Here is a 12,721-nt window from a genome sequence, read left to right on the forward strand (position 1 = left end):
GGCCGAATGCCACCACGGCAACCCTGGTCAAGTTGCAGCCAGCTGTATCTTGGGGTGTGGTGATATTTCAGAACAGTCCAGCATTAAAAGAACCGATGATTATGGGATGGTGTGGGCGACCGGGGACCTGCAACGTGTGGTTGTCGATTCTGCTGTCTCGGGTGCTGGCGCCACGATGTGGAGGCCGACCCGGAGATGCGGCAGAGAGTCTAATGGCCGGAAGAAACTCTGAAGGACGTTCAATTTGAATCTGAGATGAGGCAAATAAGTGGATTGGCAAGAGCGCGAAGGAGTTGGGAGGGCTAGCGGGGCGAGCGGAGCAAGGCGTATGAAAAAACCGAGGCAGAGGGCGCAAGTCTAGCGTCGGGCGTATGCAAAATGGGGCGTTATTTCATGAGGTTTTAGAAAATGATGTTAAGGGCAACCCGGGCGCATAGACAAACGGGGTGATTATTGAGGTCCAGGGTTAATTGGGGGGGAAGAGGAAGAGTGGGGATAGTCGTGACTCGTGACAAAGGCGGATCAAAGTAATGACGATCAAGAAACAAAGCCAAGATCCTTATAGAGGCGAGAAAAAAGCCCCGAAGTTCAAGATGGAATGCAAATGAGGAAGAGATGGAGGAAGAAGAAATTCGTGTGAGCTCGGGAACGCCGTCGGAGTCATGAGGCTCTTACTACATGTACACTTTGCCCAACACCTGGGTAAATCTTCAGCTTGCCCAAGTGAAACTTGTAGATTACTTGCAGATTTGAAGCTATTCCTTCTACTTTTTTATTTCTATTTTTCATATCTTTTTTTTTATTTTCTCACTTCTTCGCTTCTTCACTTTGATATTTTTCTTTTATAGAGAATACCATCTTCGTTAGGCATGGTCCGTCATACTGTCCGTGCTCGACAGGGAGTGAGCTTCCCCGTCTTTGTTCTGCCTCACTTTGGCAGACTTTTGTTCTAATTTTTTGCTTTTTCTCGTAACGATTGCATATAACATAGCCATCTACGGAGCAAATGTGCCATTCTTGCATTGCATAACCTTCTACGGGAGTATGGTCAAGTCATTGGACCGTCATCCCGTCCCAGGGGGATTCCACTAAGGTGTCGAGGACAAAGAATCCCTGTAGCAATTTCAGGGTTATATGTTGTACTGTATTTTTACTTTGGCTTCATTGGAAGGTGACAGCTCGGATTGCCAAGGAATGGATTGCTACCGTTGCACAGCTGATTTTCCCTTTGTTACGATCTATCTGGCCCGTGATATATCGATTCCAGCCATAAGATACATTGAATGCAAAAATGTTATGAAAAGTCATCAATTATGATATTTCAGTACACATGACTCCAGTATATATAATGGCACTGTCCGTAGAACACATCAGACAATCCCTGTCACACAACGATTAAAGACTGAGGTACATCTTTTTCTTCTCAGAATTATCTAGATTAGCATCATGCATTAACTAACACATATTTATCGATTCCAACGTCTTGGACGAAAGTGCCATCGTCTTCGTCAACAACGATAATAGCATGAACAAAAACACTATCCCTCTCTTCTAGTTCCGTTATTAGGCTTGAACCAAGAAGGCATAGTGCTAGCACTTTTCAGTTTGTTAGAAACAACGCCAGGGAAGACTGATAATCTCCCCCGGGCACGCTCTCAGCGCCAGCTCATGGACGAATCCATTAACCCTCGTTGCTCTCCTAGTAACGGTGGAAAGTTTGGAAAGTCTACTTGGTGTCGAAGTTGTGCTTGTAATAGTCATAACACTACCTAGGTAGCTTCTCACAATTTTTCTTTGGGTGCTCGGTATGACTGTAGGAATCTAGGAATGCCTTCAGGGTATGAACCAGGTTGAACACAACAAAGAAGTGGGTCTAGCCATCCACTACGGAGTAGAGACTGCTGGTTCAGGGACCCTGTAGATTTAGACAAGTGGAGCTGGAGCGTGACTAGTATACTCCATACTCTACATTGTTGTATCCTGCATATTGTTGCTGGATTCAAAGTTAAAATGGTTGAGCCCGGCGTTGCATGTCAAGCTCACAAATCACTCAGGATTTTACGTGTGAACACGCTACCTCATCCATAATCATTGAGATATAGTTAGACCAACTCGGTATTTGCACAAGTATTGTTGGTGAAATTGACGTTAATCTCAGTGTCGGTTCGAAGAGAGCCTTGCATATCGCCTCGTCGCTGATGGTGGTGATCAGATAAGCCGTTTCATACCTGAGGTCTTTATTACCACTGCTCATGACCACAGTCCCTTCAGCAAGACTAGCGCTTTCGGCAATAACATAGTAAAAAGATCAGACGAGAATGTTAAAATATAGCTAACAGTGTTGCGTATAACTAACTAAAAAAAAAGGATGGGATAATAAGGTAGTGAACGAATCACAAGATGGGTTGTACGGAAAAATTTAACAAACTCATCAAGCAACACTTAACACAAGAAGTTTATCCCATTCCAACAAGCTGGAAAATAAATAGCCCTATGTCCCCGAAGCCCAACAGTCCTGTTCCAACATGGATCTACGAAGATGTATGGCCCTAAGGATTCAAACCCCAGTTGAGAGGGGGTGAAAGGGGAGAAATTGGTCAGGATGGTTCTGGTATACACCTCGCAAATCAAGCTGGTTTGCATTCTAAGGGATATTATCTAGTGTTTGTTTAATAAACCGACTAATTCTCTGATGCTTTTTTTTAGTTGTTAGACTGACCCAAAGGGTTTGGCCCTTTCTGCATATAACTATACGTACAAGACCTGAAAGGCAGTCTATATTGGGATTTATAGATCTACATTCAACAGTCCGAGATCCCAAAACATATGGCTATGAATTATAGACATACTACATGGCAAAGATCGATCTAAATCCCTACATTAAGTGTGTACGGAGAGGGAATCAGTGCGGAACTAGGTAAATCTCACCCGTGGACAACATCAGTCATCAATCATCAAAAAGTACTACATGTATACATTCCAAGGTTAGATACCTTATGTAGGTAGTCATCTGCGCAGTTTATGCTTTTCTCCATCTTTTTCTGCCGTCAGCCTATAAAACTGAGAAGGGGGAGAAAATATCTAAAAAAAAAACATCTAAGAAGACCACCAAAAAAAGACACAAGGCCACATAAGCGGCCAATTATTTTTGTTGCTTGTCGATCAATTCATTTCTTACCCACTTACATACCTAGTGAGAACATTGTTTCATGTGATATCTGCAACTATCATATCAAACATACTGTTAAAGCAGACTAAGCCAGTGTAAATGCACAGCGCTTAAATCACAAGCCATCCTGCGTATTGTGTTCTCTTCATCCCCCACCAAGCCCGCCGTCCGGCCTGGGCAGGCCATTGAACGAGAAAACGGTCGGCCAGAGGCAACAGCAAGACACCAGAGGTACTGAGCGAGCTCACCCGGGCCCATGATTCGATGTAAATAGCACGCAGCTTTGGTGCCGATGCAAATGTGGAAGTTTTTTGCAGGCCGAGGCACAAGACAGTGTATTTGGCCAAATATAGAAAGAAACGGATGAGTTTTGCGCCTGCGACAACGCAGAGTGCTGTAGCAGGTCCGTTTGTGAGGATCAAATCAGGGTAAAGCGAGCTGTATTCCTTTGGGAGCTTTTGGTCCGGGTGAAGCCCACGAAGAACATTGAGACAAGCCCAGAAGCATTGAAGCGTAGAGAATGGCGCAGTGAGGTAGGATTGATGGACCCGTCGGGCACGCGGCACCGTGACAATAGTGTAATTGTTGCTATGGACATGGCCCTGAGAGTTCTGTACATGTTGAGCCTCAAATTCCTTGGCTTTGTCTGCGCTGAAGTTATCTCCGGAGCTCACGAGGTAAGTCCGATACGTGTAGATTTGGGGGTCGAATTTCATGCGTTCAAGCATGTAGAGCATCTCAGCTGTGTGACCACCGCTTCCAAGGACTACCAACAAGTGGATAGGAGATCCCCTTGGACGACATTTGGAGGGAATGGTATTCTGGGAAATCGTGAGGGAGATGAGTAGAACCTGAGATAGACTAGTTAGATTGATTCAATGGTATGGGCGAAAAGGGTACTTACAAGGAGAATGATGGTCCCAAGTGTAATTGCCAGGACAACGCACCACAGGAGCAAGTCCCAGAAGGATAAAGAAGAGGCAGACATCTTAGACCACTGTTGTACGCTCTCAATTAACAGGAGGTTTGATGAGATAACCCGAGGATTTTAGAATATCATCATCATAAAAATGGAATGAAGATTAACAATAAGAAAATGATAAGAATGAAAAATAATGTTAACAACAATGGCAAAGCAATGAATTGCAAGGCAGTCAAGTGTAGATCTTTGGATAAATTGGAGTCGTGGTAACTCCATACACGTCCCCCGCACGTGCAAGCTCTTTTATTTTCCCTTTGGCATCCGGAACCATCTCCCTTGTTTACACCAACCCTTTCACTTGTGTGTTTCCTTTCCATGCTACTATGTCATGGCTTCTCTATTTTCTAAGCGTTTGACCTGCTTTTATTGTGGGCAGCGGTCCGCTCGGTCTCATCGCGGTCCTGTTCGCAATTTCCACTGTGAACATTGTGAGGCTGACAACTTCTTCGATGAGGTAAGTTCGTTATTTCTTGGAGTTTACTTGCTTTATACTAACCTTCCACCCCAAAAAAGACAGGAGAAATTACAGATCCACCGGCTGTGGTCACCAACGCTGAAGCCTATGCGCCTGGCGCATCAGACTCGCCCTTCGAATCGACTGATTTCGGTGGATCCCAGTTATTTTGCACCACATGTACTCGGAATCAACATTTATTTACGAGCTCGCTGGCTTCCTACTTTCCCCCTCCGATGATCCCACCGACGCTGAATACGAACGCGGATATGAGCAGTTCCGCAGAACCCTGGAGGACCGATACCCCCAGGTTTGCGAGTCCTGTGAACCCATTGTCAAATCTCGCATCAGAAGAGCTGGCTACGAAGCGAAATCGGACCATCTCAGGCGCATGATGGATCAAAGTCGAGCAAACCGAGAATCACGACAGGCGAGGAACCGGAGTTGGAGAAGCTTGCTTCTTCTTGTGGGTGCGCTTGCATATTGGGCTAGTATTGCTGGTCAGCTAGCATGGAACTTGATCAGTGTAGCCACCCTCTCCCAGACCTCAGAAAGTTTTGATAATTTACCCGACACCGGACGACCTCCCATGACACCCAACTCTGTGATTTCATGCATCAACCAGTCTATCCGCTTAAAGCGCATTCCCAGCGAATGTTCGCCTGATCTAGCACCAACTGCCGGCATAGCATTGATTGCAGGTGCACTTTCGCTCTGGTGGAACCCAAAACTACGCCTGAAGATAAACGGAATGCCCGGTAAATTCCAAGGTCTTGCAGAGTACTACCAAGCTCAACTCATCGTCATGGTAGTACGATGTGTTTTCTGGGCAGTGGTCAAGGATCCGTCTGCCAGTGCGCTACAACCCAAATTGATTCCGGCCTTCCATGCTTTTATGATTTTTTTCACTATTGTGGTAAGTGTGCTTTTCCTCTTGAACTTTCCATGCGCTAACTATGGTAGTCGGTTTTACTCTCTCGATATGTTGTCAGCTACACTAGTCGTCCACTCGTCAATTGGTCTGATAACAGCTGGGAAACTCAATTTGAAAGTCCCAAGGCGTCTTCTTCTACACTGCTTGAGTCACCAGTGTCGACTCGAATCACAAGATCTGGCGGAACACCGAAGGCGACCATTGATGGATTCCAGCAGCGCTTTCCGATTGACAAATTGGCCCAGCCTCAACCTCGGCCATCCGTTGAGCAGTCACTTACGGTTTCCTCCAATATTACGGATACTGATGGCATGGACTGGTCCCCTTCTATTACCCATAACCTCCGATCGACTGTGACACGGCGGGATCAGCCGTCTGTGCTCGATGGTCCTAATCCGTTTCAGGGGCAGATCCCAGCAGCCCCGATTCCTCCTGCGTGGAAGCTTCGCACCCAGACTTTGACAAAGCCCATCGAACAAGTGATTCAACCTAATCCGTTCCACCGCAGTCCTACTCAACCGCAAGGCCAATGGCAGCAAAGGCATGCTGATGCTGAGCCGGTGTTTAAGCAACCAAAATTCTTTCCTCCTCATGATCATGATACATCTACCGGGCTGGAAACACTGTTTGACCGTGCCTTCAATTTCCAGTCTGATGCTGGGTCTCAGCAACCGCGGAACCAAGGCCCCACGCGCCTCGATGAGACACAAAGTTATCTCTTTTATGGGTATCTTCGACTAGGTCTGCTAGTCAGCTTCATCAGCGCATGGACGATCTCTCAGAACCACCAGGTCTTGATTCCAGGGAATTACGTGGAGATCGCTGCCCTAGGCGCGGCAAGCCTTGTTGCCGGTTTCGCTCTGATCACCATGGTAAAAAGACCTCTCGTGCAGTGGAATGGCATGGAGATTCTGATTTCTATCACCGAACTTGGTGTCGCTGTTCACATGGGGGCACATTTGCCCACAGTTTCACTTGATCGGGACTACTTCGATCGCTACGGCAAACTGCTCCTGATTTTCATGGCCGCACAGGAAACCATGAATGTATTCTCCTTCTACAATAAGGCCAGGTTAGAACGCCAGCAGCATTCAGGATCTGTATCATCACAGCCGCATCCACAATCACCGCATCAGAGTCAACTGAGTCCCCTTGACTGGTCCGCAAGTCAATCTTCATCTAAGTCTACACCTGAACCTCGAATCAGCAGTCCGCATGTGCACCGGTCATTTGGATCACAGCCGTCTGCTCCTCCACTTTCATTTGGCGATACCGATGCGGCTTCCAGTTTCTCTTCAGCATTACCTTCCGTGCCACAATATGAGCTTAACTCGTCCCGAATCGTCCACTCGTTTCCTGCTGCCAATGAGAACGCTTTCGATCAAAACAGAAACCCACATAGTTTCACCATGGAATCGTTAAAGCAAATCGATCCCTTGTCTGATTATGAGCGAGACTCAGACAGCGAAACTATAGCCACAACTACAACCGCTGCCACAAATTTCACTAACCGCAACATTCGGTATGGGAATAACCCCGGTCTGGGTCCCAACCCCTTTTACTCACCCCGGCGAACTGGTCTCGGATCAGGCATAGGCGGTTTGAGCTTGGATGATGATCCTACTCCCCGCCGCATGACTCGCAGCCAGACCCAGCGTGGGCTACTTGGTCGGCGTCCGACCAACTACATCCGATGATTTTGTGTTTCCTTTCGTATTCTTTCAATTCTTTCTAAAATTACTTGCTTTATTTGTTCGGTACATCACTGGCCATTCTCTCCCCCTATCCGTTGTTGATCAGATGGCTTTCTGTTAGCTCAGTGACAAAGTGAGCCTCTAGTTATCGTTACTTGCAGATTTGATGTGCACTCACTACGGCGTTGATACATTGAGCCAGTCGGTTTTTTCCCCCTTTTTTTTGACTTTCGGTCTCCCGGGTTTGATTCAAGCGAATGTTGTGGGTTCATAGCGCCGGCGAATGTTTCTTTTAGTTCTTATGAACGGGCTTGGCGGTCCCCTGAGGTGCTGGGACCGCTGTACATACATATGTATCTTTCGAGAGGGTTGGACTGCCCGGGTACTTTGATGATGTTCATGAAATTACGATGACAGATGTGAATAATCCTTGAAGCCAACATATTGATTTCTTGAATTTGATCGCTTTCAACATTTGTTCATTGACATTCCATGTAGACCTAAACTAGCAACCCCCTACTCCTTCACCCTCTCAACATGCACCTGGGACGACTTGTCCGCTCCATCGCCAATAGAGGCTCGCTCCGGGTCGGCATTCTTATGCTCAACCAGCTGCGTAACGCCAAAGAGCTCATCCATTCTCTCGAGGGACAACCCTATAGAAACACCATAGTCAGCAAAAAGACACCATCATACTACTAGAAGACTTGACTCACCCTTCGTCTCTGGGATAAAGAACCACACAAACACGAACATGGAGAAACAGAAGCACGAGAAGATAAGGTACGTTCTGCACCCGAAGTCAGCAAGCCCACAATCCAAAGCACCATCAAGCCAAACTCACCCATAACCATTCGCACCAACAGTAGCCAGCATATTCGGCACAGCTCTAGCAACAACAAAGTTAAATAACCACTGCGTAGCAGCTCCAAAAGAAACATTCAGGGAGCGCAGCCTGGCAGTCGGGATTTCAGAGACGTAAATCCAGCAAACGGGCCCCCATCCGAATTGGAAGAATGCTGCGAACAGGAAAATGCACACCAGCGCAACATACCCAGCGGGGATGACGGGTGCGCCATCAACTGGCGGCGCAATGCGCACGTACAGTCCAATGTACATCATTGTCAAGCCTTGCGCGATCGAGGTCCATAGGAGGGAGCGACGTCGGCCTAGCGAGTCCGCTACGAAGATTAGGAACACGCCACAGGCCACCATCTTTACGATGCCGTAAACGCCGGTTGCGAATAAGCCGGTTGAGTTGCCAGTTATACCGAGCTGGAGATGGGATTTAGTTAGCATCTGATTGTGGATTTTTTTCGCTTTGGGGGACTTGGAGATGGAAGTGCGAGCTCACATTTTCGACTGCGACTTGTTAGCTGGAGGGTCTCTCAACGGGCCCGATATTGGGAGTGGGGATAACATACAGATTTGGGGCGCATAGTAGTTAATCGCATTAGTTCCAGTCATCTGCTGGCAAACCATCAAGACGATAGAGATAATCGCGCGCTTACGATTGCCCGGAATGAGCCACATCTCTTTCATCAAGTCCCAGAAGTTAGACCCAGCGACGAGTGCGCGCTCCTGTTCCAACTGGGTAGCAATAGCCCCGAACTCCTCTTCCACATATGGGTGGTCGGAGGGTAGATTACGCACTCGGGAGAGAGTCGCGCGGGCCTCCTCCCACCGGTCTTGTTTGGCCAACCAGCGGGGGGACTCGTTGCACATCAACATGCCGAAGAACAAGAGCACTGCGGGGAGACCTTGCATTGCCAGTGGAACGAGGTATACTGCGGGGCCATCAATATTGAGAAGCGCGCCGTAGTTGATCCAGAATGCGAGCATGATCCCTATTGTAATGAAGAGCTGGTATAGACCTGTTAGACCACCACGGATTGCGCGTGGCGCGTTCTCCGAAACGTAGAGTGGGTTGATCATGGATGCAGCGCCGACTCCGAAGCCAGTGATTAGTCTAGAGGTATACATGTTAGCTTGAACTGGTAGTTGGAGGACTGAAGGCGGGAATATCTGTCTTACCGTCCGATGTACATGACTTCGATATGGCCACTGGCTGCAGTTTGCATGACAATTCCGAGTATAGCCACCACCGCTGCACCAATTAGGGACACCCGTCTACCCCATTTCTCTGCTATCGGGGAGGCAATTAGAGCTCCAAAGAAGCATCCTGCTTGGAGGGTGGAGACGATATTGGCCGATAAATTTGCTGCCGCAACTTTGGAGATGTCCTCTAGGCCGTATGTCCTGCATCAATGACACTGGTTAGAATTGATAGATGACAGGGAGCAGAGGAGGGGGGTGGGGGGGGAACTAACTTCTTGAATCTCGGCATGGTTAGAACTCCACCAATAATACCGGAGTCCATGCCAAAAAGCATTCCGCCGAAACAGGCCTGGGAAGCATTAGCTATGCAATTCTAGCATTATCGACATTGTTATTGTTAAGGAGAGACTGACCGAGCAAGCAAGCGTGAAGACCCTCCATCCATAGATCTCCTTGGGATCCTCTTTCATCGCCTCATTATGAACGATCTTCTTTAGAAGCCACGACATCTTGGATAGTAGCAAAAGGCTTAAGTCAAGATTGATACCAGTAGCTCCAGTCGAGAAGGGGAATGATCAGCTTAAAAGTAATTCTCTGAGACCTAGCTCACGACGATGCTCAACTTGAGATGCCGTCGGCTATTGATATACGTAGGAAAGAAGGAAAGAGGCTGTGACCCCAAGCCTATGGGAGATGTAATCTCAAGCCCAGTTATCTTGGCTAGTCACCGAGCGACCTATGAGACAAAAACAGTGGCACTAAACAAGGCGAGCAGACATGGCCGAAAAGATCCACGAATCCGAAGCAAGACTGACACGGGTTGCAGGAAGCTACTACTGTTCACATGGCTAGGGTGTTTTGGGGGTTGGTGCAAGGGTACAAGGGTCTAAGGTTACAAGGGTCCAAGGGTGCAAGGGTGCAAGCGCCCAAGAGTCCAAGAGTCCAAGATACGGCTTATTCGCGTGCAGCTCCAAATAGGCGGGAGGCGTGTGGGGGTAAAGTTACACACGGTAATAGGTATGAAACTGAGTTCCCGAGGATGATTTGAGCTGCCGAGGCGAATACTAGAATCCTAGAAAGAACCCTAGCAGAATCAAGGGGATTTTAGCCGACAGGAAGAGAAAAAGACGGAGAATCAAGTACGGAGTGTACTAGTCTATCGGTGGTTGATCTTACCCCAGACTGCGGGGGAACTCAAACTTAGGGCTAATCCCAATGCAGTAAAACATCCCCTAAAATGAGCACGGTTTCTTTCAAAGCTGTAAGGGCAGAATTGTATTGCACAAATATGTATCGAATTACAATATGTTACCACTCTAATTTGTACTCTCCATCCTCTTCTGTAGCCACTCTGGAATGACTGGCTTCTTCTCCCAAGCTGCTTTCCAATCTCGTCGATGGTCTGGCACGGCAAAAACTGCCGAGACAAACCAGCAATCCTGCCCGGCTGCCAAGTCCACCGAAAGCGACGGTAAAAGTGTGCGCCCATGAATGATATTAGAATTCGGATCAGCCAAGATGATCCGACCAGCCCGTTCAATAGCCGATCGGAGCTCTACAATACCAACAGCACCAGCCGATGAAACCACTAATCCACTCCTGTAGTCATACATCGTCCCCTCAGAATCATCCCCAGTCATAGGCCCCAGGGTACGGCCATTATCACTGCGACATCCATAAATAGCAAAGGCACCTTCGGAGGTCTGCAAAGCGCGGCCGGTGCGCACATGGTGAGCGCGCAGATGCCAGTTCTCAGTTTCCTCCGTCGGTGGAATGAGAATGGTCTCTATATCAACATCTGGCCATGGTTTCCAACTAGACACAAGAATAGGTTGGCCATTAGACTCAGGTTCCTCGAAACGGGCATCGAGCGCCAGCCGTCTAGTCTGCCAGATATCGCCGCCGTCGTCTGATAACGCAAGCATGCTGTCTGGGGCATGCTGTTCCAGCTGGTACCCGCCCGTCGGAACCGAGTAACCAAAGGCAGAACTGTATGCAAACTTGCCATACTTAGCCTGTGTCGCTTTGAGGGGGTAGTGGCATGCTTGGCCAGACGACAGCAGGAACGAGTGTCCCCCACGACGGATGGCAATATGTTTGGGGTATTTCAGAGCCACCACTTCGGGCAAAGAGGAACTTGGATAGGGTTCCTCTTGCGCAGACCAGAAGGGATGTGTCTCCGGTAGTGCCAATGGGGTGAACGAGAGACAACACCAGTATGGTGAACCGGGGGAATTGTAGTTCTCCGTTAGGTACATGTTAGCGTATGAGTAGCCGAGACTTAAGGTTCCATCGTTGTTGAAGATGTCTGTCTGCGTAGACCACCACCGGAAATGGCGAAGAACAATTCCCCTCACCACGCCCCATGTCAGCGGCTCCGGTAGCTCAACATCTGCGAAGCCCAATGCACCCCAGAATCCAACCATGGCAAATCGGTAGGTCATAGAGCGTCCAAATGGGATTGCACTGCCTATTTGATGGTCGTTCTAGTCAGAACCAAGGCACATCCTAAGAAGAGAGAGAGAAGCATATCAGAAAGAACCGCCCGGGACATACCGTTAGGATCAAAGTAGTGCACAAAATCCTTCGCAAACTCCCGTGCCCGTTGACGATAGCGCTCAGCACGCTCAAGATCAAAGTCATCCGCCAGCTTCGAATAAAGAAGCTGCAAGAACTGAATGGCGAATGAGCCTGAATAGTAATCCATCTGATGATGACGCTTAGGTCCATCATTGCTCCATCCCCCGCCAACATGAAAGGTATCCAAATGGTCCATATCAGCCTCGATGCGAGACAAAGAGTACTCAGCGCCATTCTTTCTCAGACCTAAATTTGCAAAGACACGGAACCACAGCCTATAATCATCCCAATCATAATTAGCCGACCCATTCAATCCACACCAGCAAAAGACCATCATGCGCAGAGCCATAACATACCAATTCGTATTCGGCATCTCGCGCGCATTAATACTCGCCAACCAACTACCAACATTCTCCCTCTGCTTCTCCGTCAATGGATCCCAAAAGACATGGGGCGCAACAGCAAGCGCAAACCCAATCGGACACATCTCCACCATGCGCTGATCCATATCCTCAATATCCCCCCAGAACTCCGGGTGTTCGGGATCAGTCCCATTGATGATTCCCTGGCGCCAGCGCTCGGCCTCAGCGTATTCATAACCACCTCCGAGAAGTGAGGCCAGACCCCATAGCGGGCGGGCGTATCCTTCGATTTGGGCGCCACCTTCGTCGAATCGCGTCGTGGACGTGCCTACTTTAACGCGTGTGCCGCCTGGTGTAAAGAGGGGCACTAGCGGGTCGAGAATAGCGCGGCATCCTTCTTGTAGGTCGGATCTGGTGCGGAAGGGGGACTTGCTGAAGGCCTGTGAGGGGGTTCGACCGTTAGCGTGTATAGACATCGTAAGTCTGTA

The 12,721-nt window shown here is 48.4% G+C and overlaps 5 protein-coding genes across 5 annotated transcripts; 1 reads left to right on the forward strand and 4 right to left on the reverse strand.

Moving 5' to 3' along the window:
- Positions 1-101: 101 nt before the first annotated feature.
- N7479_006861 (uncharacterized protein) lies at positions 102-670 on the reverse strand. Its single transcript, XM_057254555.1, has 2 exons — positions 444-670; positions 102-357 (listed from the first exon to the last, which is right to left on the reverse strand). Exon 1 carries the CDS (start codon positions 662-664, stop codon positions 560-562), a length of 105 nt encoding a protein of 34 aa, XP_057108417.1. The 5' UTR covers positions 665-670; the 3' UTR covers positions 102-357; positions 444-559.
- A 2,609-nt stretch (positions 671-3,279) lies between these two features.
- Positions 3,280-4,157, reverse strand: N7479_006862 (glycosyltransferase family protein; the record flags this gene model as incomplete). The annotated part of the gene is made up of 2 exons (XM_057254556.1): positions 3,280-4,020; positions 4,074-4,157. 2 exons carry the CDS (start codon positions 4,155-4,157, stop codon positions 3,280-3,282), a joined length of 825 nt encoding a protein of 274 aa, XP_057108418.1.
- Positions 4,158-4,479: 322 nt separating this feature from the next.
- On the forward strand, positions 4,480-7,236 carry N7479_006863 (uncharacterized protein; the record flags this gene model as incomplete). The annotated part of the gene is given in 4 exon segments (XM_057254557.1): positions 4,480-4,605; positions 4,665-4,758; positions 4,770-5,521; positions 5,569-7,236. 4 exon segments carry the CDS (start codon positions 4,480-4,482, stop codon positions 7,234-7,236), a joined length of 2,640 nt encoding a protein of 879 aa, XP_057108419.1.
- A 513-nt stretch (positions 7,237-7,749) lies between these two features.
- On the reverse strand, positions 7,750-9,800 carry N7479_006864 (sugar porter family MFS transporter; the record flags this gene model as incomplete). The annotated part of the gene is made up of 8 exons (XM_057254558.1): positions 7,750-7,889; positions 7,950-8,023; positions 8,078-8,508; positions 8,588-8,595; positions 8,658-9,202; positions 9,268-9,492; positions 9,564-9,640; positions 9,705-9,800. The coding sequence occupies 8 exons, from the start codon at positions 9,798-9,800 to the stop codon at positions 7,750-7,752; spliced, it is 1,596 nt and encodes a 531-aa protein (XP_057108420.1).
- Positions 9,801-10,607: 807 nt separating this feature from the next.
- N7479_006865 (glycoside hydrolase family 154 protein) lies at positions 10,608-12,709 on the reverse strand (the record flags this gene model as incomplete). The annotated part of the gene is made up of 3 exons (XM_057254559.1): positions 10,608-11,761; positions 11,848-12,146; positions 12,228-12,709. 3 exons carry the CDS (start codon positions 12,707-12,709, stop codon positions 10,608-10,610), a joined length of 1,935 nt encoding a protein of 644 aa, XP_057108421.1.
- Positions 12,710-12,721: the final 12 nt, after the last annotated feature.

The sequence above is a fragment of the Penicillium vulpinum genome (genome assembly GCF_028829585.1).
Source record: "Penicillium vulpinum strain IBT 29486 chromosome Unknown utg000003l_segment0_segment0, whole genome shotgun sequence".
Classification (NCBI taxonomy): Eukaryota; Fungi; Ascomycota; class Eurotiomycetes; order Eurotiales; family Aspergillaceae; genus Penicillium; species Penicillium vulpinum.

Coding starts and splice junctions, on each gene's coding strand:
- N7479_006861 (XM_057254555.1), bottom strand. CDS start 664: ATGACTCCGACGGCGTTCCCGAGCTCACACGAATTTCTTCTTCCTCCA.